General features: G+C 38.7%; 1 protein-coding gene across 2 annotated transcripts in view; it reads right to left on the reverse strand.

Annotated features, from left to right (window-relative positions):
• Nucleotides 1–25,996, reverse strand: part of LOC125451670 (intermembrane lipid transfer protein VPS13B-like) — a 907,633-nt gene that overhangs the window by 712,877 nt on the left and 168,760 nt on the right. For both annotated transcript variants that reach the window (XM_048529130.2, XM_048529131.1), the window contains exons 9-15: nt 24,278–24,373; nt 22,336–22,458; nt 15,635–15,772; nt 9,775–9,862; nt 7,437–7,631; nt 2,528–2,697; nt 466–660 (exon numbers count right to left, since the gene is read on the reverse strand). In XM_048529130.2, coding sequence (XP_048385087.1) covers nt 466–660; nt 2,528–2,697; nt 7,437–7,631; nt 9,775–9,862; nt 15,635–15,772; nt 22,336–22,458; nt 24,278–24,373 — 1,005 coding nt within the window. The remainder of the gene's footprint in view (nt 1–465; nt 661–2,527; nt 2,698–7,436; nt 7,632–9,774; nt 9,863–15,634; nt 15,773–22,335; nt 22,459–24,277; nt 24,374–25,996) is intronic.

Here is a 25,996-nt window from a genome sequence, read left to right on the forward strand (position 1 = left end):
AATGTCTTCATATACTTTCTGAATGTGGTACTCAAAATTGGACGCAGCTCTCCAGCTGAGGCCAAATCGGTGTTTTACAAACGTTCACTATGACTTTCTTGCTTTTGTACTCCCTTTTTTTAAATCCCAGAATCTCAGTATCGTTTAAATCTATTTCTAAATTGTCTAAAGAGAAAAGGTTTGCACAGCTTTGGTGAAAGGGCAGGGAACAGGAATAGCTCCAGCACAGACATAACAGGCGAAATGGCATCCTGCTGTGCTGTAATCATTCCATGCTTCTGCAAAAACTTCCATTTTTACCAAATGTTACAGTATAGCACACAGCTAAAGCCAATAGTTTAACTCATTACCTGAAATGCTAATTATACATCACTCAGAAAATGGATGTTTAGACTAGATTTTCATCATGAAAGTAAGAACATTAAAAGTGAATGAATTTTGGAAAGCTGCTATATAATACCTTACCTTAACGTAACAGTGTGCATAACAGTTATGCAGCAAGTTATCAGATGGTTGGTTAAGGCTGCTAACAGCAGGTACAAGTTGTTCAGCATACATTGGCACAGAATGTTCCAAGCTGCCCTTATCCACTTGTATTCTCAAGGCAGGTAGTGGTCGGAATGGGTGAAAATGCGGTGCACTTAAATAAGACATGGCGTTCTGGAAGAACAAAATAATTTTTTTTAAGACAGTAATTTGAATAGTGAAACACGCAGACCATGAAAGACCATATACTGTCCTGATTCTTGTGTTGACTAAGCTGATTATCAGCCCAACAAGCAGTAGGATCCATGTGATTTAGTCCAAATTAGGGATTATAAATACGATAACAAATATAAGAAGAGGTCTAGAAAGAAAGTCAGGAGAAATTTCTTTACTTGCAGATTCATTAGAATATTGAGCTCACTGCCAAAGAAGCAGTGAAGTGAATATCATGAATGCGCTCAAGGGACACAAGTGGAAAAAGCGATGGGGGATGTGCAGATAGGATTATACATAGGCCGGGAGGATGTTTATGTGGGCATTAGCTGCTTTACTGATCAGTTGGTCTACTTCTTTACTGAAAGTATTATGTAATTCTATGTGAAATTGGTCTCTGTAATCATAAGTTAGCTAAAGCATTTTTGCAAAGCTCCTATTGATGCCTATTGCAGGAAGTGCATTTATAGTAGACTCAACAACTTTAAGGGCAGTTAAATGGTTATTGAATAAACATATGGATGATAACGGAATAGTGTAGGTTAGATGGGCTTCAGATTGGTTTCACAGGTCAACACAACATAGAGGGCCGAAGGGCCTGTACTGCCTGTAATGTTCTATGTTCTAGCAAAGATAGCGATTTGCTGTGTTTTCACAGTTAAACAGTAAAACACTTCCAATGTAGACAAAATGAAGGTTACAACGTTCACGTTCCAACCACCATGCTGGAACCATTATCACACCCCACCCTCTCACAGGGCGCAAATGCCCCAGACCCAACATACATACTCCCTGACCCATCAGACTCAATTTGTTCCAAGCAGCATAAACACTACATCACGTACCTGGCTCCATTTCCACTTTTAACCTGGCACCCTACCCATCTATCATTTACCTAGACCTAGTGTCTTAAATCTAATAAAGAAAATTACAAGGGTATGAGGGGAAAGTTGGCTGCAATAGATTGGGAAACTACATTATAATATATCACGGTACATAACTAAAATCAATTAGTATTTATTTTAAAAGATGTAATACTGGGAAAATTAATGGAACCGCAATTTGTTAATTGCCTAGACCTGATTAGCTTTGTTGGTTAGTGTTGATAGAAGTGCCTATAGAGAAAAGATCTAGTTAGTGATCACCTTCAAAAATTCCAGAGGTTCAGAAATGGGCCCTGCAGATTAGAAATATAACCCCATTATTTAATTTAAAGTATGGACAGAGAAAATACCTCATAGCTTCAGGGGAGATGGTAAGAACTACCGAAGCTGGAGTCAGAGATAACACAAAGTGAAGCTGGAGGAACACGGCAGGCCAGGCAGCATCAGAGGAGCAGGAAAGCTGACGTTTCAGGTCTGTACTTTTTGCAGCAGTTGAGTCTATTCAGAAATCAGCAGGAACGTTGATGTTTTGGGCCAGGACCCTTCTTCAGCCATTTCTGAAGGGTCCTGACCCGAAACATCAATTTTCCTTCTACTCTGATGCTGCTTGGCCTGTTGTGTTCCTCCAGCTCCAGACTGTGTTATCTCTGACTCCAGCATATCAGTTCTTACTATCTCTGAGTTACATGATCAACCCTATTGACCACAGAGACCAGGCCCTGCCACAGGTCTTTCTATAGTTGTTACTTTCATTTTATGAGAACTTTCACTTTTATCACGATGTGGCATTAAGTACAGATAGTTAACAAATATAAAGGAACAATTAAAGATCTTGTCTCTAATTTACAAACTATTTGAAGAAATCCAATTAAAATGTCATATCTAAAGAAACCCTTTTCCTTTCTACATACATTTGTAAGGCTTATTTTTAAATGGCTCATTACCTTTTGACCTAAAATTATTGGAAGTAGGTTGTCGAGCAGGTTGAATTCAGCGAGAGTAATTGTAATTGTTGTTTTTAAAACAGTTATACAAGTTAACCTTGTTGGAATATACTCTTCTAAAGCAGTCAACTCCTCTTGGCTTGGCATTGTTCTCTTCTCATCCACAGTTTCTGAAAGATTTCAAAAGGAGTAATTACTATTAGAAGAGCTGGTGGTAGTTTGGAAAGCAAACACAATATCAAAAGAATGATTATTCAACTTGTTATTGAAAACAAAAAAGACACACAACAAATATAATGAGACATGACTATTGGGAATATAATGGATCAGCATCTAACATCATATAACAGGCACAAATGCATATTTTAAAACTGCTCAATGTTGTGCTGACCTGTGAAACCAATCTGAAGCAATTGACACCTTTCATGAACTAGCAGACCAGATAGTACTGTGAAATAAATTGCGTGGATTTATATTGACAGCTTTCATCTTGGAGTAAAAGAAAATGTGTAAAAGAGATTTTCCAGAGCGTGTCTCAGTGTAGGTTTATAATTGAGTGATGAGAGAAATCAGAATTTGAAAATGCAAGGGCATATTTTAAGCAAGATCATGGAAATATTCAGATTTATATTGAATTTAACTGTTAAGTACTGCTATACCTGTAGTCGAACTCCACAGATTCACTATCATAAAAGACATTCCTCTTCAAGTCTAATTTAAATATGTGACCACTTATTATAACATTATGTCCTCTGGTCCCAAACTCTCCCAGATGGGGAAACAACATTTCCACACCAATCTTATCAAACCTTCGAAAAAATCAAAATGTTTCAATAAGGTCACCTCGCATTCTTCCAAATTCCAATACGTACAGTCCCAACCTACACTACCTTTCCTCATAAGACAGTCCCTCTATACACAGTATCAGCCTAATGAACTTTCTTTGTGCTGCATCCAATGCCAGCATATCTCATCAAAGACAAGAGAGCCAAAACTGTTCACAGGATCCCAGTTGTGGTCTGATTAGTGACTTGCAGTTTTAGCTAAACCTCCCTACTTTTATACTCTATTTCCTTGATAGATATTCCAAGAATCCCTGGAAAGGTACAAGTGGATTGTATGACGATGCTGCAGCTTTAAGATGTTATTTTGCTCTGTCTTTTTTTCAAAAAAGGAGACAAGGAGCCTTCCAGTGAATACCTATAATGTAAACAGCTTGAGAGGCCTTAGGTATTTTTGAACTTGGAACTTTCTATATTTTTTTCAGTTTATTTTTAGGTTTAGCTTTAGCCAGCAGCTGCTGAAGTCTCAACGGGGAAGAAGCCTCTGGAGGTTTGAAGAAGTAGAAGCTATCTTTTCCCTCTCTTGGTTACAGCTCAAAGCTGAGGTTTCTCTCTGCTACTGGGTTACCTATGAGTCAAAACTATTTTTATGAATTTACCTTTTTACCAAGGGTTGTGTTTAAGGGATGTTACTATATAAGAACAGTTCATTAGCAACAATTAGGGTATCTTTATTCAGTTAGTTTTTCCAATATAGTTATTCTAAGTTCCTCTGTCTTTTGTGCATTTTAATCACAGTGTTTAAATAAATTGTTGTGCTTAGTGTCGAGTGGATGGATCAGTCGCATTGCATCTGGTACATGGTACTTTATGTTTGCCTTTAAAATAAGAAAATGTTAGGATCTAGGCTACCTTCTTAAAATATTTTGAGGTGGCCTGGTGTCCAAAGTAATTGGAACACACTAATGCGATACTCTCACTTGAAAAAAAGAAATAGGCATAAAATAGGAAACTACAGGCCAGTAAGTTTGACCTCTGTAATGGGAAAATTGCTGTAGTCAGTTGTAACAGAGGAGATAACTGAACACTTGGGAAAAACAAAGCTCAATTCACCAGTGGCAGCATAGTTTCATGAAGGGCAAGTCATGATTCACAAACTTGCTGGAGCTCAATGGGGATGTAACTAGCAAGGTGGATAACAGGAATCAGATGGATGAGGAATAGCCAGGCTTACAGAAGTCATTTGACAAGATGCAGCATAAATGATTGATCCAGAAGGTTAGATCCCAGGGGGATTAGGGGTAGAGTATTAGATTGGATAGGGGATTTCTCTGGATGGTGAGCTGTAATTAGTGGGGTGCCACAAAGTTCAGTTCTCAGGCCTTAGCTACTTACAATCTATATAAATGATCTGCAAACAGGGACAGAGTATAACACACCAAAATTCATGGCTAACACTAAAAATAAGTGGGAAAGCAAGCTGTGTTATGGAGAAAACTAGTTTACAGATGGATATTGATAGGCCAGGAGAATGAGCCAGAATCTGGCAAATGTAGTTTAATATGGCTAAGTGCAAGGTTGTCCACTTTGGCTAAAACAATAAAAGGGCACCCATGATCATGTTAAATGGTGGAGCAGGCTCAAAGGGCTGAATTGCCTACTTCCAGTCCGAATTCCTTTGTTTCTTCAGACGTGAGCTCTGATGAGCCAATTGTTGCCAAGAAAACAGTTAGTGCTATAGATTTGAATGCTAGTGAGGGATGTGGGCTTTAATAACCAAAACATTGTTCAACAGGAGAATATGACTTCCAAAAATCTTAACATTTAGTTGGACTTACGAGGGAATTCTGAATCCAAACTCAGTGTTGATTAAAATGAGACATGACATGGATTCTGTTCCACTCAGTTTTCCACATCAAACATTTCATCCACCAAGAAGATCAGCTTGAGGGCATTACATTTTGTTTATTTACATTCTTAGACTTAAGTTACTTAGGCCTATTTATCAAACCCTAAATAACTGCTGATGATTCAGAAATTAAACTTTGATGAAAAGAGACAGAGAATTGAAGCTATTCAAGATGCACACATCAGGGCTGGGATGCAAGAATAAACCTGAAAAAGAAATGCGAATTTACACAGCATGAGAAAAGGGTGCTGACTGGTTGGCCATAAAGGCATGGAGATGCAGGAAGAAGAGTTAACAGTCCATCTTAGTTCTCATGTAAGATAGATTCTAATTGATCAGTGTGTTGATATGGGAAGGCAGCAGAAACTCCATGACACCTGTTTCCCCCAGTGGAAGCAGTGCAATGTGCGTACAAATTGATTTTTTGGGTGTATTAATATATTCAGCAAATGCATTATAATGCAGCAAATAAAACAAAAATATTTCCAAGAGAGAGGGAATTGCTATGCTGAGAATGCAGATGCATGACATTTAGTAAAAGTGCCAGAGGTGAGCTGTGTTGTTATGAACTGCAATACCTGCCTGAATGGGCAGTGAAAACAGATTCATTATTGACATTTAAAATAAATAAGGTTCATAAGTTGTTCTGTGAGAAAAGAACGGTGGAATGGATCTAATCAGATCGCTCTTTCAAAATGTCAGTACAAGCACAAACAGCTGAATGGATGCCTATCATACTATGTGAAAGAGATTTGTTAATTTGATTTTTATTGATTCCTGAGATGTGGGTATCAGTGGTTGCGCACTAGCATTAATTGCCCATCTCTAGATTCCCTCGAAAAAGTGTAATGTGAACCTGTCTAGTTCATTTGGTGCAGATAGGAAATTTCAGGATTTTGGCACAGTAAAGTGAGGAACAGTTATATATTTCCAAGTGGGGATGGTGAGTGGCTCAGAGGGGAGCTTGCAAGTGGTGGTGTTCCCACGTATCTGCTGGCTTTTTCCTACTGTTAATTGTCATGGATTTGGAAGTAGTTGAAGGAGAAGCCTAATGAATTTCTGTTTTACAGTTTGTAGATGATACACACTGCCGCTACTGAGTGTCGGTGGTGGAGAGAGTGAATGCTTGTAAATGTGGTGCCAAGTCAGCTGCTTTGTCCAGGTTGGTGTCAATTTTTGAGTGTGGTCAGAGCTGCAGTCATCCAGGGAAGTGGATAATAATCCATAACACTCCTGGTTGTGCCTTATGGATGATGGAAAACTTTGACAGGTCAGCTGCTAAGGTATTCCCTAACCCACCCACGACCTCCACCCCAGATGTTGATAGTGAAGGATTCAGCGATGCTGACATTCTTTCTTGTTGAAGATGGTCATTTGCTCAAATTTGTGTAGTGTGAATATTACTCGTCATTTGTTAGACCAAGCATGAATAGCATCCAGGTGTTGCTGCGTTTGAACATGGAATATTTCAGGATCTGAGGAGTCATTAGTGGTACAAAATATTGCACGATCATCAGTAAACGTAGCCACTTCTGTTCTTCTGATGGAGGGAAGGTCATGGATAAAGCAGCTGAGAATCGTTGGACCTAGAACAATGCCAAGAGAAACTCTGGGGCTGTTGTGGTACAGTGTGCTGTCTCTGTCTCTGAGCCAGGAGGTCTGGGTTCAAGTCCCACTTGTTCCAGGAATGCGTAATGACTACTCTGAAGAGGGTAGTTAGAAAATATCTACCAAGCGGAACTCCTGCAAAGATGCCCTGCAGTTGGGACCTCCGACAACACACAGCTATCTTTCTTGGTCCTAGGTATGACTCCAACCACCAGAGAGTTTTCACCCCATTTTCTATCGACTCCAGTTTTGCTGGAGTTCTTTGATGCCACATTTGGTCAAATGCAACCTTGACATCAAGAAGCATCTTACTCACTTCTCCTCTGGAGTTCAAGTATATTTTCTATATTTGAACCAAGGTTGCAATGCGGTCAGGAGATGAGTGATTCTGGCTGAACAAAAACTTAGCATAATGAGCAGGTTTTGCATGAATGCCAACAGAAAAGATTAAATTACATCAACTAAAATTATGAAATTTATAACTATACGACATTACAGACCAATTCATTTACACTATTAAAAGTCACTAGTAGACGCAGGAGTTAAAAATCTTGAGAATTAAAAAGTTGCAGTGGTCACTTACAAGTCGTCACTGCAATTTTGTTCTAACCTGAGTGAGGTTTGTTGTATGGTTCATACTCATGATCCAGTCCACAGGCTACCATTTTTAGTATTCTGTGAACAGAACTGCTGTCCAGCCGAACCTCCATTGGACCTACAACTAGACTTTTCGTGGACATCTCTTGGACACTGCCCAGATCTTCACTTTTGTTTATGGAAACATCTTGTTGTTGACTAACAGAACCTGAGAACAAAACAAGCATATGGCATCAGTACATTCTTTCTTGAGTAAAAGCAGTTCTGGAAAATATGAACCAAAAGAATAAACTGAACCAGATCCTAAAAAGCGAGAACCTATGAGATGCTACCCAAAACAGCATTGGAATAGCCAAATCAATGCTAACCAATGAATAAATCAAGAGCAGACTCAAAACATTCTTAGAGATTACTCATGGGTTTTGATTACCTGAGCAGTTTTAAGCTATCTAACCTCATTTTAATAAGCAAGGATAGCTTTACACCCTACTTTCCCTTTCAGCAGAACTTAAACATTCAAATTTCTGACTGACGGCAGCGGCGCATAGACGTATATAAAGGCAGGAACAGGGTTACAACTTCCATGATACGTTTGAGGTTCCAACTACACAGCAGGCAAGTTGTGCAGGCAGGGATTTGTCTAACCTAAAACCTGAATTACAATTCATTTGCCCAGACTATTGCTTCATTGTAAAGGCATCCTTAATATAAAAGCCTGAAAGCTGAAGAATTCAATTTTTCTCTTCCTAACTCCCAGAAAATAAAGAGATTAGCTCACTTTGCTATCAATCAGCAGAGAAGTTGAAACATTTACTCACCTACAGAGCAAGTAATTGAGAACAACTATTTTTTAAGATGAGCTTTTACTTTGTACAATGTTTACTTTGGTCTTAGTCAAGCCACCCAAATGTTTTCCTAAGTATGGACAGCATTGTCTACACACAGATCTCAATACACCTCTGACATGATATATCATTTTCACTTAACCACTTAAAATTAATCCCATTGAAAAGCGGTTCAAATACACAAGTTTCAAACCATTATTCTGACACTGCAGTTCCACTGCAGCTCTCAGCAGTAACTGGGCAGATGTTAGCAAGTGGTGAGGTTTTCCGCAATACAGCAAGAAAGGAGAATGGTCTTGTTTGTAAATGGCAATGATGATACAGGGCTGTAAGGAAGTCACCTGTTTGCCTCTTAGCCTCAATGCAATGCAAGACACTAAGCTGACTGTAGTCAGAGATAAAGATGTGTAGAAAAGAAAATAGTTTGAAAAACAGGACAAACAGAAACAAAGAAACGGATTTCAAATTCTCTTTCTGGAGAAGACACATCACTAAGATAAAATGGCACGAGGCTTCTCGATTACTAACTGAGTAGTTTACCTTTTGTAAACGATTAATAATTCAAACTGTAATTTACTTATATATCCACTACACTGTTACAAGAACATAAACTTCAAATCCTTTCTGGCCACCTGATTTATCCTTTCAATCCATCACACTGCCTTGTGATCTGCCACAGAAATCACATGATCCCCATCTTTTTTGCCTCCAGCAATTTGAAGGTTTGTAAAAACCACACAAAAATGTTCCTGTTAATCTATTAGGGACCTGTTTAGTTCACCAATCCTCAAAGCACACATTGACTAGTTGCATTTGGGTCTGTAAAATGTCTTCTCAAATATTTAGCCAAGGGTGCACTGCAGACTCTTCATTTTAGTTCCAATGTGATTAGTATTTTAGATTGGAAAGGGTTCAGAAAGATTTACCAGGATGTTGCCAGTACTGGAGGGTTTGAGCTATAAGGATAGGCTGGGGATTTTTTCACTGAAGCATAGGAGATTGAGGGTGACCTTATAGAGGCTTATAAAATTATGAGGGGTACAAAAGAGATGATAGTCAAGGTATTTTGTTTTTGAATATCGATGTCATGAAAAGCATCTTTCCTGAAAAACCAACAAATCTTCAATTTGAGACAGACTTTGCAATTACATGAAAAGGATTAACTTCTATGAAATATTCATTATTGAGAGGTTCACTGCAGAGGGAAAGTCTGTAAAACAGCTATTGACTAAACCATGTGCAAAGACAATTTGTAGCAGGGCACATTGTTCATAGAAAGCATTGAACATGTGAGCTGGCCAAGCGCCCACTTCTTATTTTCGTTATTTAATCCACATTCAATACTTATGCCATACTCATTTCTTGAAAATATAATCTCAGACTATCCTGGTTAGATTGGGGTAAAACAAAGGGCAACAGGTCAAGGACCATATGTCTATGAAGAAACATTTGTTTGTGTAGTTCAAGGGGAGGGAAGCAAACATCAAAGAGAAAATAAAGCAATACCTCTGCCACTACTACACTCCATTGTGTATAGGTAATCCATGTAGAAGGCCCCAAAACGCTGCACGCCAGCTATCTCTGTGTATGTCTCCTGCCAACAAAGCAAGACAAATAAAACTTAAGTTCCAAAAGGATGGAATTCAGAGATTACAACACTTTATGCGAGTGCTATTTGTATTTGCATAGCCTTTTACACAAAGGCTTATCAGGGAAAGAGAGCAGAGGTTATCGAAAGCATTCTCCTGCTCAAGTAATGTGACAGAATACAGGTTGTACACAAAAGCATCATACAATTCGTGTCACTATTTCACCAGTTAATATCTAATTTTAGTTATTTACACGGTCAATAAAATCACAGGAAATGCGTCTCCAAATGTAGCTTTGGCCATTAGTATATGTAATAATGTAACAAATTCAAACAACATCTTCAAATTTACTCAAAGGTATCCACCTTCAACATGCAATATCGCCTAAAATATGAACAATACTTTTCTATTGCTGTTTTCTACTTTGCCCACACTGTCCTTGCGGGATGCTGAAAAGCTCCTTGGATTTCATTTTCTCAGCTATTTCATATTCATGACCATTACTAGAGAATAAAATAATTTCCCCTCTTCCCGTCTTATTTTTGCAAACCAGACAACACAAAGGTCAAAAGTACAACCACCTCCTGTTGATTTTACACGATGATTTTCAGCACCTGTTTTAGGATGATAATTTTAGGTGCTAACACTGAGTTTCACATATCAATGACCTGTACAGTTGCAGCAACACATCCCTACTTCTGTACTCAAATCCTCTCACTTGAGGCCCATCATGCCACTTGCTTTATTAACTGCCTTCTACACCTCCATACTTACTTTCAGTGACTGGTAAACAAGACCACCCTCTCTCATAGCACCCCTCACCTTTCTTAATCTATTGACATTCAGATAATAATCATTCACTCACTCAACTTGTCCAAATGACACTGAAGTATGTCCACATTTTCCTCATAGATAACCATTCCACCAAGGTTTGTGCAACCAAAAACGTAGAGATATTTCTTTAGCCCCCTCATCTAAATCAGTAATGAAGGTTGTAAATAGTTGGGGTCCAAGCACTGATCCTTGTCGTACCCTACTACTTATTCCTACTCTTTGCTTGATGTACGCTAACCAGTTCTCTGTTCACGTCAACATACTACATCCAATCTTATGTGCTTTAATGTTGCAGGTTAATCTTGTCTGTGGCACTTTATCAAAAGCCTTCCAAAAGTCCAAGTAAATCACTTTCACTGGGTCATTCCACATCAACTCTACTCATTACATCACTGAAAGCTTCGAGTAGCTTTGTCAACCATGATTTCCTTTTCAAAAATGCATGGTGACTGTCGAGTCCCTTCACTGTTTTCCAAGTGCTCTGTTGTTAAATCTTTTGTAGTGGACGCTAGCATTTTCCCCGCTACCAATGTCAAGCTAACCAGTCTATAATTACCTGTTTTCTCTCTACCTCTCTTTTAAATAATGGGATTGCATTAACTACCCTTCCATAGGAACAGTTCCTGAGTTGATAGAATATAGAAAGGTGACCACCAATGCATCCACTATTTCTACAGCCACTTCCTTAAGTACTCTGGATGCAAATTATTGGGCCCTGGGGATTTATCAGCCTTTAATCAATGCCATCTATTTTCTCAACACCATTTTCTACTTACGTTGATTTAAAAAATTCCATTTGCTCACTAGAGCCCGTGCTCCCCAATACTTTTAGCAACTTATTTGTGTCATCTGTTACGAAGACAGAATCAAAATATTTATTTAATTAGTCTGGAATTTCCTTGTCCCCCATTATAACTTCTCTTGTTTCTGACTGTTAAGGGACCCGCATTTATCTTCACTACTGTTTTTCTATTTTAGAATACCTATTTTAAAACTAGTTGGTATGTTCTCCCCAGCTTACTCTCTACTCTGCCATTGAACACTGATGAAACATCATCTAGAATACTGTGTACGGTTTTGGTCTTATTAAATAAAGCATTCAGATACATCAGAAGCAGTTCAGAGAAGGTACATTCAACCTGTACCAGAGGTGGAGAAGTTATTTTGAGAGGAAAGGTTGGAAAGACTTGACCTGTATCTCTTCGCAGTTTAGAAAAATTAGCAATAATCTCTTAGAAGCAAACAAGATCCTGATGGAGCTTAACACTGTGGGCATTGTTTGTAATTTTTATAAATGGCTCGGACGCAGGCATAGGTGGATGGGTTAGTAAGTTTGCAGATGACATTAAAGTCAGTGAAGTGGTGGACAGTGTGGAAGAATGTTGCAGGTTGCAGGGAGACTTGGATAAACTGCAGAATTGGGTTGAAAGTTGGCAAATGGAGTTCAATACGAATAAATGTGAGGTGATTCACTTTGGGAAGAATAATAGGAAGGCAGAATACTGGGTCAGTGGAAAGATTCTTGGTAGATGGATGTGCAGAGGGATCTTGGTGTCCATGTGCATAGATCCCTGAAAGTTGCCACCCAGGTTGATAATGCTGTTAAGAAGGCTTACGGTGTGTTAGGTTTTATTGGTAGAGGGATTGAGTTCCAGAGCCGTGATGTCATGCTGCAACTGTACAAAACGCTAGTGTGGCCTCATTTGGAATATTGCGTGCAGTTCTGGTCACCCCATTACAGGAAGGATTTGGAAGCATTGGAAAAGGTGCAGAGGAGATTTACCAGGATGTTGCCTGGTCTGGAGCACTGGCCCTATGAAGAGGCTGAGGGACTTGGGTGTGTTCTCATTGGAGAGAAGGAGGCTAAGAGGGGATTTAATAGAGACATACAAGATGATCAGAGGATTAGATACGGTGGACAGCAAGAGTCTTTTTCCGAGGATGACGACTCCAGCTTGTACAAGGGGGCATAGCTACAAATTGAGGGGTGATAGATTTAAGACAGATGTCCAAGGCAGGTTCTTTACTCAGAGAGTGGTAAGGGCGTGGAACGCCCTGCCTGCCAATGTAGTTAACTCAGCCACATTAGGGGCATTTAAACAGTCCTTGGATAAGCATATGGATGACGATGGGATAGTGTACAGGGAGGGGCTTAGATTAATTCACAGTTCGGCTCAACATCGAGGGCCAAAGGGCCTGTTCTGCGCTGTATTGTTTTATGTTCTATCTTCTATGTTCTATTGAAAGAGAGATTATAACTACAGGAAACTTGTATTTAGCAAATTCTTTAGGGATCTTTGAATAAGTAACATACGTTGCACCTAAAATGGAACTCATGGGTTTCCTGTACTTCAATTTCCAGAAGGCGTTTGATAAGGTTCGATATCCAAGGTAATTGTGGAAAATAGAACCTCCCGGTCGAAAGAGTAACATATTGGCATGAATAGAAAATTGACTACCTAACAGGAATTGGCAGTGGGCATAAATGGGTCTTTTCTAGTTGGCAAGATGTAACAAGTCATGTACCAAAGAAATCAGTGCTCAATATTACACAATTCATATAAATGACAACTATATTGCTAACTTTGCAGATGACAAAGACGGGTGGCAAGTAATTTATAGATAGGACATAAAGAGGCTACACAAAGATATAGATAGGCTAAAGAAGTGGGCAAAGACTTCACAAATGGAGTACGATGTCGGAAAATGTGAAATTGTCCATTTTGACAGGGAGAATAGAAAAAGCATATTATCTAAAATGGGGAGAGATTGCAGAGCTTTGAGGTGCAGAAGGATCTGGGTGTCCTACTGAAGGACGCGCAAAAGGAAGGATGTGTAAATGGAAGGATATGTAGGCATTGGAAGGGGTTCAGAGTAGGTTTACAAGAATGATTCCAGGGATAAAGGGTTTGTCAAATGAGGAGGTGTTGAGGACTCTGGGTCTGTCTTCGATGGAGTTTAGAAGGTTGAACAGGCATTTGACTGAAAATTATAGAACACTGAGAGGGTCATATCGTGTGGATGGGGAGAAGACATTTCTACAAGTTGAACAGATTACGACCCAAAGGCATAGTCTCTAAACAACTTTAGAACTGAGATGGTTAATCTGTGGAAATCACTGCTGCAGAGAGATATGGAAGCTAAGTTATTGAGTACATTTTAAGGCAGAGATAGATGGGTTCTTGATTAGTAAAGGGATCAAGAGTTACAAGGAGAAGGCAGGAAAATGGAATTGTGAAACATAACAGCTACGATCAAATAGTAGAGCACACACGATGGTCAGAATGACCTAATCCTGCTTCTATGCGTTATGGTCAGAGTCAGAGTTTTACAGTACAGGAAGGGGCCTTTCGGCCCATCGTGGCTATGCCTGTCATCAAGCATCTATTGAGTCCCCATTCTTTCATGGTTATCTTCTTGGCCATTAAATACATATAAAATGCCTTTTAATTTTTCTTTATTTTATCTGCCAATGCTTTCTTTGTGCCCCTTTTTCACTTGACCGATTTCATTTTTGAAAGCGACCCCCTGCACATTTTGCATGCCTCCAGGATTTTGGTCTTCTGATTATATCCAGGACTGTCCGGCAGTTTTGGTCCCTCTCTTCACCTTTATAAGTACATGTTGGCCCTACAGTTTCACTGTTTCCTTTTCAAATGACTCCTACTATTCCAACGGAGACTTCCACAAGCAGCTGCTCCCATTTAACTTCAGCAAGATCCTGTCTTACCACTTTTAAATCATTTTAAAATCAGTCTTCCCCAAATTTAAAACTTTTATTTCTGGTCCATCTTTGCCCCTTTCAATGACCACCTATATCTGACTGAGTTATGGTCGCTACCACCAAAATGCTCTCCCACTGACACTTCTCTCACTTGTTCGACTTTTTTCGCTGAAATTAGGTTCAGCATTGTCTCATAATCCCGCTCCAAATTCCTATGTTTTTACGGACCTTAAGCATTCAGTCTAGATTTACTGCATTGTCTGGGGAGGGTATTTAAAGAGTTATAATAAAGTCATGTTCCATGGACACATGTTATAATTTTAAAAATCAGAACACAGGTATAATGGCTGTGCAATAAAATAGAATCACTCCAATAATTGAGAAAAGAAATTAGCATGTGCTGCATTTGCCAAGGTCCCTGGTGGTATAACTTTAGAATAAAGTCGTCTGGTGGAAATTGAATACTGATGGAAAGAAAACACGATTTTGAACATTTTCATCGCACATACACCAAGACAATTCACAAGAAGTACCATTACCAAGAAAATTTCATTTTAAATATCAATGTTAGAATACACTGTTGATTGGTTAGGAAGTGAATTCAGATTGGCTGAAGCATTGCCATCAAGAATATACCCATCAGATGATGTCTGACAGTTTAATATCAGCTTTGTTTCAATTTGAAACTGTGTACTTTAATTATCCTTACATAATCTTGTATAAATTTTTGAATACCAACCAAATGCTAAAGTCTGATGCTAATCACCTGATTTGAATGATTTTGGCAACCACTGTACGAAATATAAGCAATTCATTTTCAGTTTAATTTTCTTGCTTTGGGATTTGAAATGTTATCAGTTCTCCCTTTTACACACAAAATTTAAATTAACCCAACCATACTTGTTACTTATACAGGCATCTGTGGTATTCTTCAATTGGCATTACAATCTGAGAAACATCAAACCCTGATCAAGCTGATAAATAAAACTAAATTCAATCTAATGCAGTCAGATATATTGCTTGCCTCTACTATTTCCACAGTAGGTCTAACAGGGAAGTAATATCAGTCAACCTGTGTAACCTAACACAGCAAATTTTGAAAGCATTTATTTCTGAAGGTTTCACAATTTTTTATAAATATGCCATGATATATTTTAAAATAGAACCTTGGGAAAATAAATACTCCCAGTGTACTAATTAGTTTTAGTAATGGCCTGACCTTGTGTTGAGCAGCATCCAAAATAAACTCAGCCCTGACTCCATTATTTTCTGGACTTCGATAATCAAACAGGGAATTGGTGAGGTATGTTAATCCCTTGCTGTTCAGACTTTCACCACAACTGAAGAAACAGGCTTCCTTCAAAGAAAAATATGGCATAATTGTTAAGTTTTGATTTAAACGTGGAATATAAACAATTTCTATGACATAAATGAGAATTGAGTTCATTTATTTCATCACTTAAATAAATCAGCTTTTGATTTGAGCCTTTTTAACATTTGCATCCATTCAACAAAATTGTCAATTTTCCAGTTTGTCTAAATAGCCCCAATCAAGCCATTTTGCAGCTAAAGTCACGTTATGGTAGTAGAACGAAAATATTCTGCCTGGAAGTCAGTGGTGAGTGGGGTTCCAACGGGCTCTGTCCTTGGGCCTCTACTGTTTGTAATTTTTATTAATGACTTGGATGAGGGGATTGAAGGATGGGTCAGCAAGTTTGCAGACGACACAAAGGTCGGAGGTGTCGTTGACAATGTAGAGGGCTGTTGTAGGCTGCAGCGGGACATTGACAGGATGCAGAGATGGGCTGAGAGGTGGCAGATGGAGTTCAACCTGGATAAATGCGAGGTGATGCATTTTGGAAGGTCGAATTTGAAAGCTGAGTACAGGATTAAGGATAGGATTCTCGGCAGCGTGGAGGAACAGAGGGATCTTGGTGTGCAGATACATAGATCCCTTAAAATGGCCACCCAAGTGGACAGGGTTAAGAAAGCATATGGTGTTTTGGCTTTCATTAACAGGGGGATTGAGTTTAAGAGTCGTGAGATCTTGTTGCAGCTCTATAAAACTTTGGTTAGACCGCACTTGGAATACTGCGTCCAGTTCTGGGCGCCCTATTATAGGAAAGATGTGGATGCTTTGGAGAGGGTTCAGAGGAGGTTTACCAGGATGCTGCCTGGACTGGAGGGCTTATCTTATGAAGAGATGTTGACTGAGCTCGGTCTCTTTCATTGGAGAAAAGGAGGAGGAGAGGGGACCTAATTGAGGTATACAAGATAATGAGAGGCATAGATAGAGTTGATAGCCAGAGACTATTTCCCAGGGCGGAAATGGCTAGCACGAGGGGTCATAGTTTTAAGCTGGTTGGTGGAAAGTATAGAGGGGATGTCAGAGGCAGGTTCTTTACGCAGAGAGTTGTGAGAGCATGGAATGCGTTGCCAGCAGCAGTTGTGGAAGCAAGGTCATTGGGGTCATTTAAGAGACTGCTGGACATGTATATGGTCACAGAAATTTGAGGGTGCATACATGAGGATCAATGGTCGGCACAACATTGTGGGCTGAAGGGCCTGTTCTGTGCTGTACTGTTCTATGTTCTATCTATGTTCTATGTTCTATGTCATTTTTAATTTACGAATTAAAATAAAACTGAACCATTATTATACACACATGATAAAAGATGTTTTGCCTGTCGCCAGCAAAAGAACAAAAATAATTTGTTGACAATATGACATGGCAGTTGTAATGTCTCTCACCATTAACGATGCATACACTGAGGAGAGGAAGAACCAATGTGTGAATTTCTGCAGTTTGCCGAATGATTTGCACCTGTCTGACTTTACCGTTGATAAATGGTATTTCATTCATATTCACCCTCCATTATTAACAGCTTACTGAATATGCACATTTGCTCATGAAACCACCACAGAAATCTAGGCCAATAATTAATTGCGTACATGTATTTTCACTAATGTGGATAAAGCACAGATGTGGAAAGGACATTTCCTCCTATGGAGAATCTAGATCTATTTCAAAATAATGGGTCACCTATTTAAGACAGACACAATAGATTTTTTTTTCTCAGAGAGTTGTGAATCTTTGGAACTCTTCCTCAAGAGGTAAAACTAACAGAGTCTTTCATTATTTTGAAGGTGGTCGATACATTCTTGATAAGTAAAGGAAAGTGAGAATGTGGAGTATTCAGATCACCCAGCATAGTATTAAATAGAGGAGCAGGCTGGTGAGGCTGAGTGATTTCCTGTTCCTAATTCATGTGCTTAGACGTGATAATTATTAATATTATAGTCAATTGACTTCTCTGGCCTAGAAAATGAATAACTAAAGATTGTAAAGTCTCACTCCTTCAGGTAATGCATGGTTAAAGATCTTAAAAGAGTGAAATTTTGAAGTTAAAATTTTCTTTCCCTCCCTATTGCTCTTTGATTTGACTCTCATGCATAGTTCACCTCAGCCAAGCTTCTGCTTATTTCGTAATTCCTAAATCTCCTCAAGGCAACAGGTTATTGATTCTGCTATTCAAAGAGTTCTCAGATGTTCTGTTGCTCTTGCTACTCCAGATTAGATGAACCATTACCACAGAATCATAGAATCTCTACAGTATGGAAACAGGCCCTTGGCCCAACAAGTCCACACCGATCCTCAGAGCATCCCACCCAGACCCATCTGCCTATAACCCACCTAATCGACACATCCCTAAACACTACAGGCAATTTAGCATGGCCAATCCACCTACCCTGCACATCTTTGGACTATACGAGGAAACCGGAGCACCCAGAGGAAACCAGGGCAGACACGGGGAGAATCTGCAAGCTCCACATAGACATTCGCACGAGGGTGGAATTGAACCGGGGTCCTTGGTGCTGAGAGGTAGCAGTGCTGACCACTGAGCCACTGTGCCACCAAACCTGCAAACTCTGCATGGTTGCGCTGATATAATTTCTACCCATGAAAACCACATGCTTTACCAGCATAAACTACAGGCAAGCTCCGACCCTAGAAGAAACACCCTTAATTTTAAATTACAGGATTATCTGGAATGGAATGGTTAAAATAGTAATCACCCAACAAGAAATCTAATTCTATTAGTGAACCAGGTTGACTGACCAATCATAACCTAGGCTCTAACTTTTTTTGAGATTCCTTGATCTTCGCAAAACAAAAGCTGAATTCCAGACTTTCACTATTACTATGTCTCTCTCTAGGCCCGAAATGTCAGCTTTTGTGCTCCTGAGATGCTGCTTGGCCTGGTGTGTTCATCCAGCTCCACACTTTGTTATCTTGGATTCTCCAGCATCTGCAGTTCCCATTATCCCTTATTCACAAAGAGTTCCTTTACTGCCCTCCACGCCCACTCCAATACGTTTAGACAATGTCTTGTGCTGACATACTGGGAAGATGGAGAGGAAGTGCCATCAATGGCTTATGTCCACATTTTTAAGCAATTTCTAACTTCACTGAACAAGCATCAATAACAATGCAATCCGACATTAGAGTCAGAGCCATACAGCATGGAAACAGACCCTTCGGTACAGCTTATCTGCACTGAAGGATCTCAGACATAAGGGTCTGTTTCCATGCTGTATGACTCTAATGTCAGATTGGTGTGTCAATCCACCAGCTGTAAGTTGTGTTGGCCTATTTCAAAGTCAGTAATACATCACATGCTGAAAACTGAAGTCATGAAATTTTCTGCCTGTTCTGTGAAGCAACTCCAGTACTACTCAGCTGAACTCAAGAGCCAGAGAATGTAAACTTATGCAGGCCTTCCAGCATCTAGAATGCATCCTGATGCACTCCCAATTGAAAGACCAATTATATCATACTCGATCACTCCATAAAATGAGGAAAAGGTTTGTGTTTTCTAAAAGATAAAGAGTTTTTATTTGACTTTCAGACTTCATCTGCAATTAATCTGTGCTTGAGAGACAATCAACAAAACAGTTCAACTGGAGAGAGAAACAAATTCAGTACAAAGGACAAGATGCTGGAAATTCAGCAATGATGCCTAGCTGACCATTCAAGTTGGTCATCAATTGTGCCAGTCGGAAGTCACCTCTTTTGGCTCATTTCACCAAGTTAGGACTAATTTCAAAGGGCTCATTCAGGTTATTTATATACTTCTTACAGGACAAAGGAGTAAAGTTTTAGCAATATTTTCTTCTTGTCTTATTTTAAAAAGCTGAATAAATGTGTCAAGCATGTGTTTTTACTGCAATTAAAGCAACTGATCAACCAAAATTGTTGTGGTGTGAAGAACAGGGTGAGAGCAGGGAGGGCGAATGTCAGTAATGAAATGGTCCACCTACCCTCGGTATAAATGTTATTATGTTCTTAGATAAACTGAATTGTCTAAATACTATTGTAAATTAATTGAAAACTTTAAAAAGACAATAGTCTGTTCATGATTCTATGAATAAAAGAAAATGATACATTATTTAATATTCAGTTATACCTAGTTAAATTTAAAGCCAAACCTTCAATTTCTTGGAGGAGACGTATAACTAAATAGTAAGCATAGTACCCAAGGTGCGTTCCAGAAAACAGCCTCAGTATTTTGCCCAGATCTGCACTGAATTATTTGTGCAATATAAAGTAGCCGAAAACTTAGAAAATTCTGATGGAAGATACCGCAGGAAGAAAAAAAACTATAACTTCCTTCTTGCATAGAAGTTACAAACTTGATTCTCCATAACACAATGCCATGTGGTTCAATTTAATAAACAGCTTATAAATTTATATATTAGGTCAAAGATTCGTTTAATTTCCCATGCTTTTCATTTAATAGCTTCTGACTGCCTCAAAAGCTAGAAAATAAAAGTACTGAATTCCACTGAAAATGCTCCCAAACCTTTCAAAGCAGATAAGAATCTTGTTTAATGAAAATAAAATCTCCATTAGCACACTTCTAATAGCACATCAAAATAATATAAAAATTCTGCAAGTCCTAAAACGCACACCCACTAAATCCTCCCATCCCATCAAATGAAATCAGACCTTGTACTTTGCCAAAAATCATTCAATTCCACGACTATTATGGGAAGCAAGAATAAGCTCTTGCTTCTTTTCTCTACTGCCAAACGTCCAGTTTTAAATCCTTTTTGCCTTTACTTGCCGATCTTGACCTATAGTAAGCGCCAGAAGCTTATGGACTCCTTTATCACACTAACATCTAAACCAATATTTCAATGCTTAGTTCACACATTACTCCATCATCCAGTACATCCAGCCAAACTCTTCCTGAGCTAGTTCTCAACCACTCTAGCTTCCAATACACACCCCATCTCCTCTCATTCATTCGGTGAATTCATTCTGTCTTTGAGAGCCACATCCTGCTCCCATGGCCTTGTTCTAACAAAATTGCTGACCACCTTCCTGCCTTGCAATTTCTGCCAGTTAAGAGGCACAAAGATCACAACTCCTACCAGCCAATGTGGAGCTGGAAAAGCACACAAGTCAGACAGCATCTGAGGAGCAGGAAAGTCAAAGTTTCAGGCTGAAATCCTTCATCAGGGCTGGGTAGGGGAAGGGGAGCCCAGAAATAAATACAGGGAGGAGAGGGTTGGTGGGATGGAGATAGGAGGATGCAGTAGAGGGTTATGGTGGTTGGTCAGTGAGAAGGGCGGAATGAATAGGTGATGGACAGGTTGGGGGTGGAAAAAGATTTGAAGCTGGTGAAGTCAATATTAAGGCCATTGGTTTGAAAGCTCCCAAAGCGAAATACCAGGTGTTGTTCCTCCGGTTTACGTTTGGCCTCACTCTGACAGTGCAGGAGGCCAAGGATGGATATGTCACCGGGGGAGTGGGAGGAGGAGTTAAAGTGGATGGCAACAGGAAGGGCAGGTTGGTTGGTGCGCGCAGAGTGCGGGTACTCCATGAACTGGCCGCTAATATAGAGGAGACCACATCAGGAGCAATTGGTACAGAAGTGCAGGTTAATCTCTGCCAGATGTGGAAGGATTGTTCACGATGTTAGATGGAGGTGACAGGGGAGGTGTAGGGCTGCCTCTCTCCCAAACCATTCCTCATAACTACTGCCCCCAGCCCCACTACAAATCACATACCTTCACCAATGATGCCATCATACTTTCTGCCATAGTCTGACATTGAGTCCGAATCCAGAATAATGGATTACGATCTGATACTGAGCAAAATTTCTGATATCATTCTCTCATCACGAAGGCTACTTATTTCCAACCTAAACCAAACCTCAGCCTAATGACAACTGAAAATATAGCTCAAGCCTTCATTGCCTCTTCATTCATCTGCTCCCATTTTCTACAAACTAAGCTGATGCAGAACATCAGCACTTCATGCAGAGATAGCAAGAACTGCAGATGCTGGAGTCAGAGACAACATAGCATGGAACTGGGGGAATGCAGCAGGCCAGGCAGCAGAGGTGCAGCAAAATTGTTGTTTCAGGTCAGGACCCTTCTTCAGAAAAATATCCAGATGCTACTTGACCTGCTGTGTTCATCCAGCTCCACACTTTGTTATCTCCGATTCTCCAGCATATGCCGTTCCCATTATCTCTGATACAATTTTAACCTCACTGCACAGCACCTTCCAAAGAAGGGTCCTGACCCAAAACGTCAACTTTCCTGCTCCTCTGATGCTGCCAGGCCTCCTGTGCTCATCCAGTTTCATACTGTGATATATCAGCACTTCATTGCCTGTTGTCTCCTTATCTAGTGATACATCTTTCAAACTACAATTCTCCAAGAACCATTATTCCTCCAAGCAGCCTGTTCAACCACCCTGCTCCTTCACCCTTCCAATCTTCAGCACTCTTGACTGTAAGTTCTGGAATTGACTGTCAAAATGTTTCCACTTCTCACCTCTTTAAAATTTTAGATTGTTTTCTATTACATGCAATTGCTGTTTTAATAAAATACTCAATTACTTACAGATTCACTTCTGTTTGAAGGCTCTTCGAAGTCTTTCACACCCATTATTCCCTTAAGGCAGAAAGCCTTGCAACCCACAAAACCCATTTGGCAGTCAAAGAAAAGTTCTCCCATCATCAGCACCTTAAAAACAAACAGTAGGTATTATTATAGCTAATTTGCATTCAAATGTGAAAATGCTAAGCATCCTCCTATAAAAGACCATTAGCAAAAATGTAAATCTTTAAAATAATTGTTTGTTTTAAATTTGAAGAATGGAAGAAAAATGCAAATGTAGAGATCCACAGAAATCACAAGGGCTTGCTGTAATATATAAACAAATGCAAGTCAGTATTTCACATTATAACTTAGGAATTGCCCTGAAAGTAATTATTTCTCAACACAGTCATGGGCATTTCACAAATAATTTGGGTGGCATGGTAGCACAGCAGTTAGCAGTGCTGCCTCACAGAGCCAAGAACCCTGGTTCAATTCCAGCCTTCAGTGACCATGTGTGTTAAAGTATGCACGTTCTCAGCTTGCCTGCAAGAGTTTCCGCCAGGTGCTTTAGTTTCCTCCTACAGTGCAGGTTAGATAGATTGGCCATACTAAACCACCCTGTCCAGGGATGTGCAGGCTAGGAGGATTAATCATGGTAAATGTAGGATTGTTGGGATGAAGGTGGATACTCTTTGGAGGATTGGTGCAGGCTCGATGAACCAGAGGCTATGATTCTCTCCTTCATGGTTTGCACTGTTCTCCCTTTAGCGGAAGATCAGAAAATAAAAGCTAACTAATTGCAAAAAGAAACCCTGCTTATAAATTGTATCCATGACAGATTTTGTGTGTCAGATTCCTGGTTACCGAACAGTGAGGGATGTTGTGAACTGACAGAACAAATTGCTTATCATTTTTGAAAACAGTTTCTTGGAAATTTGTCCTATAATGTGAATAGCTGGTAGTTCATCAAATCATTGCCAAAGTAGTAAATTTATGACCAGGTCTACTCTCAAACTAACCATAATGGTGTTAACAAATCTGCAGCTTTCCTACACTCTGATACCAAGCAAAAGGTGAGGAGTAGTCCCAATATGCGCTTATAAACTGGAAGGCTATGATTTTGCAAAGTGTTTCAAAGAGGAACTAAAAAATTCACATCCAGACACCGGTAAAGTCTGGTTTTTCCCCAGATTTTTCTTAAGTGCGTTTGCTGAAGGATTTTGCAGAATGCTGCATTAAAAAAGCAGACTGAATCGCAACTTTATTTAATTAATGCTAATTTTCAACAATGTGATTCTGTTTTATTAGTTACTCCTTTTCCAACGTTGAACAACACAATTCCAACTCTACGCTGTATAATCCAGAACAAGCACAACACTCTAGGTTCAATTTATACTCTGTAATTCATTGCAAAGAGAACTGATTATAATTTTCACAATACAAAGACATAATTACACAGAGAATGGCTTTAGTTTCATTTGCAAACTCTGCTCTATTTAGGAATTTGATCTCTTGCACAACTTTGAGCTATGTGAATTTAGATCCTGTTTTAAAGGCAGATTGCTACCATAATATCTCAGTGCATAATGGACATCTGCTGTTAGATACTGTAATAATGTAAAGTCTTGGCCATTTCTCATACATAATACTGCCGAATGAGCTCAGCATGTGTACCTTTACCAGAAACAACAGATTTTACTTGGCACATGTTTGTTTTCATGAAGAGATCCCTACATATTTGTCAGTTCATAAAATGGAAGTGTTTCAACAAACTGTCAAGATGATGACTTTATTTCAAGGTAAATAGCATTCTCATATATGTAACAGAAAATTCTAACCAAAGTAAACACATTTTAGGATGTTTATCCAATATGCTTATCAACAACAATGAATTAATAGATCACTGAGAAGATGTCTTCACATGAAATGTTATCATCATTCTGGGCAATGAATTGAGAAATACCTCAACAGTTGTCCCTTCTTGCTCCCAGCAAAGCACTTCTTTGGATTTCACTTTCTGAGGGCTGTAATAGCTGCTCTCCATTTGCATTTCTGTCAACTGTAACAACATGACAATACCTCCATTCAAATATGTTACATTTTATCAATAAGTAGTCATAACCTGTCATCCCAATACACAAAATTGCTGCAGACAAATTAATCTTTTTTGTTTCAAACTAAATACAGCTATTACACAGGAAACAGGTGAAGTAAAACAGCTGCAACGTATTATCCACATCAGGATATAAGGCTCACTGTTGACTATGGTTTAATCACAATGAGATAATGACATGTATTTTGAACATAAGGTTAATGTTAAACTTCTCATGTTAACAATTTCTTTGCATCTGCTAGGCAAATACCTTCATCATTGTCAAACCTATATCTATATTTTTACTCAATAATTATGCAACTGATGTGAAAATTAGGAAAATTCACGTCGGCCAGTGATTCATATACAAAATCTTCTTAGAAATGACTTCAGAGGATATTAGTATTTAAAACATTTTAACAATCATATCTCAGAATCAATGGCATCTAGCAACAAAATACCATCATAATCAATCAGTAAGAAATTTTCGAAGCTGTCAGATTGAATTCAGATTCCAAACCATTACCAACGGTTAACTTACCCTTGGCAATTATCTCAATTACACTGTCATGATTGTAAGCAATATTCATTCCTACAGTATGGAAATACCCACAGCTCTCATTACAAATCCATTTGAACTACTCCTGTTGTGTAACTCATGTTACACATGTTGGCTTTTCATAGCTATGTTAATATGCCTAAGGTAAAGAGTTGTGCATAACCTGTACCCTTTATTACCTAACCAGCTTCATCTGTCAGCAATTACTCCAGAGGAAAAGCAATTAATTGATTAAAGGAATTCAAAATCTAGAAGAACAATTTCTAGCGTTATTCAATCAACAATAGGATTAATTTAGCATCATGTTATACTGGAATGGTCTCGGCTACATAAAATAACACTGCAGGAACTTGACTCCATCTCTGACCGAAGTTAAGTGTAAATGAATTGTGAACATTTTTACTCAGCAAATAGAACAATTTTAAATAATATTTCTAGAAATTGGCATGATTATACAAGACTTGGTAATCATACATAGTGAATATTATATAATTACAGCTGGAATCTTTTAGCATGTTAAATGAAAACAGAACAGAATGCCAAGATAAATTTAAAAATGTATTTGAGAGGTCCTGAAATTTGTTCTCAATAAAATATTGTATTTCAATTTAGCTAAATTAAGTTAAAAACTTAATCCATTCCAAATAGTTGCAGTTTATATAAATGCATTATTTTTAAGCAGCTACCCCTGAAGCTACTGTTTTAGGTTTCTTTACTCACATGGCATTTTTGTAAATTAAATAATTAACACTGTAATTCTAACTACTTTCATCTGGAAAGACCAGGTTAAAAAGTCCTACCACTTTAACTTCATATCAAAACACTTGTTAGAAGCTGATATTGTCAAAAAAAGTACACTTTCTAGATACAAACAAGGTGGACAGTTTATACTAAGTCCAGGAACTAAAAGAATCAAAGTTAAAATTAAGTTTAAAAAATAAGATGAAGGAAAATTATTTCATAAAAAAAAGCTGAACCCAACAGATATGTAGACTAAACAATCAATGGATTAATTCAGCAATGCATTTAAT

Source organism: Stegostoma tigrinum, chromosome 5 (assembly GCF_030684315.1).
Source record: "Stegostoma tigrinum isolate sSteTig4 chromosome 5, sSteTig4.hap1, whole genome shotgun sequence".
In the NCBI taxonomy this organism is placed as follows: domain Eukaryota; kingdom Metazoa; phylum Chordata; class Chondrichthyes; order Orectolobiformes; family Stegostomatidae; genus Stegostoma; species Stegostoma tigrinum.